The following is a 1920-nucleotide window of genomic DNA, read 5'->3' as shown; positions in this document are numbered from 1 at the left end:
GGGCTCCAGGTGGAAGGGGCGGGCGGGAGCTGCTGGGTAGATTACGTCACATGGGGAGGCGGGACTAGAGGAGAGGGCGGGGTTTCCTGCTTCTAAGAGGCGGGGCTCTGGCTAGGACGACCCTGGGGGCGTGGCTTAGGGGGACACGAGGATGGCCAGGCCCCTCCCAGGGGTGGGCGGTGCTACTGAGGATAGGGGCGGGGATTCATAGGCCTGTCAGGCCCAAGGGGAGGGGCAGGGCTGGGGATTGGTCAGCTGTGTCCTGGGGGGGTAGGTTGGGGGCGGAAGCCTGGGTTCTCTGCCAGCAGTGAGGGGGTCTTTCCAAGCCCTTTTCTGTTCTTTACAATCCTGACCAAACTGGGGTGGGAACGAGTCTGTCTGGGCCCTGACACTGGGAAAGAACCCAGGCGTTGGTCTCCCAGCACCCCCTGCCCCCTTCTAACAAATGAGCTGCCTTTCCTCCCAGCCCCACCCCCAACCCTGGGGTTTAGTGAGTGAGAGCAGGGGACTTTGGCCCTGACCTCTGCCCTCCTCATCCATCCGTCCTGCAGGCGGGGGCTGAATCCCCCTCACCGCGTCAAGTCCATCTCCATGACAACCTTCACCGAGGCCGAGGTGCTTTTCTTGCAGTCCCGTGGCAATGAGGTGAGCATGGCAGGGGGGTAGACTTCCCCCATTGCAGGGCAGCTCATACCCATCACCCCCAGCACGGGAGTGGGACCCAGGTGTCCGGGCCACTCCCTGATTTAACCTATCAGCCACCACAACCCTCCCACAGGAGCAACAAAACCCAGGTGTCTGGGGTTCTGGCCCCCCTTTCCCCATTTCTAATGGTCTCTTGCCCCCTGTGCAGGCCTGCCGGAAGGTGTGGCTGGGGACCTTTGACCCCCGCACGTCACTGCTCCCGGACTCCAGGGACCCGCAGAAGGTGAAGGATTTCCTGCAGGACAAATACGAGAAGAAGCGATGGTAAGAGTGGGGGGAGAGGGGGTGCATTCCCAGACACCTGGGTTCCTTTACTTTCTAGCATGTACAACTCGAGCCCCCTCGTAGGGCCATGAAGAGGACCCGGGCATCCTGGCAGGTGATTGGACCCCTGGAAGTGACCACAGATCCCCTGTTCCTGCCAGGCCGGGAGATTGGGGTCAGGGGGATGTGACTAACAGTTGCCATCTCTGTCCCCGGGCAGGTACTTGTTGCCCGATCAAGCCAAAGCCGTGCCCCCACCCACTAGCCAAAGCTGCCTCCCCGAGGCCAAGCCAGCCCCATCCCTCCTGGGTGACTCCGGGACTCTGCTGCCCGACGCTGGAGTCAGCCAGGTCAGTTCATCTGCCCCCACCCAGACACCTGGGTTCTCTCCCAGTTAGGTAGGGGTGTTATCTGGCGGTTAGGGCAGGGGCTAGGAGCCCGGACGCCTGGGTTTGTAACCCTTTGCATCTCTCAGCCACCTCCATCCCAGCACTGGACGCCCCAGACCACCAAGAAACCCAGCACGGACCTCCTGGCCGACATTGGAGGGGACCCCTTCGCCGCCCCCCAGCCCTCCCCTGCCTTTGCTGCCTTCCCTGCCTTCGGGAGTGAGTGCCAGCCTGTGGGGCCCTGGGGGTAGGGAGCTGACCATAGGGTGCTGGGCTAGAGTATTGGGGTGCAGACTGGACAGGAGTCCAGGCTAGAGTTCAGGGCTAGAGAGATCCATTGCAAGACCTAGGCTAGTTTCTTGCTGACCATAGAGTAGCAAGCTAGTGGGGCCCAAGGGGGTGCAGGCTGGGAGGGGAAGCTGACCATAGAGTTCAGGGCCAGAGGGTACCCCATACGGAACACAATACTTCCTGGTTGACCATAGAGCTGGAGCCTAGAGGGGCTCTGGTGGGCTAGCTGCCCCCTTTGGGAGCAGGTGCTGGGGCCATAACGCCCCCTGGG

General features: G+C 62.2%; 1 protein-coding gene across 5 annotated transcripts in view; it reads left to right on the top strand.

The window, feature by feature from the left end:
• The first annotated feature begins 369 nt into the window (after positions 1-369).
• The window catches only part of AGFG2 (ArfGAP with FG repeats 2), a 3846-nt gene continuing 2295 nt past the window's right edge, over positions 370-1920 (top strand). For 2 of the 5 annotated variants that reach the window (XM_014526647.2, XM_014526646.2), the window contains exons 1-4: positions 374-645; positions 854-969; positions 1190-1319; positions 1445-1578. In XM_014526647.2, coding sequence (XP_014382133.1) covers positions 592-645; positions 854-969; positions 1190-1319; positions 1445-1578 — 434 coding nt within the window. In that variant the 5' untranslated portion in view covers positions 374-591. Of the gene's footprint in view, positions 646-853; positions 970-1189; positions 1320-1444; positions 1579-1920 lie in introns of all 5 variants that reach the window. The other 3 variants (XM_014526649.2, XM_014526648.2, XM_025193746.1) reach the window with 3 other exon arrangements.

Source organism: Alligator sinensis, unplaced genomic scaffold (assembly GCF_000455745.1).
Source record: "Alligator sinensis unplaced genomic scaffold, ASM45574v1 scaffold1488_1, whole genome shotgun sequence".
NCBI classification, from domain to species: domain Eukaryota; kingdom Metazoa; phylum Chordata; order Crocodylia; family Alligatoridae; genus Alligator; species Alligator sinensis.
This window is presented reverse-complemented; position numbering and strand designations above follow the sequence as displayed.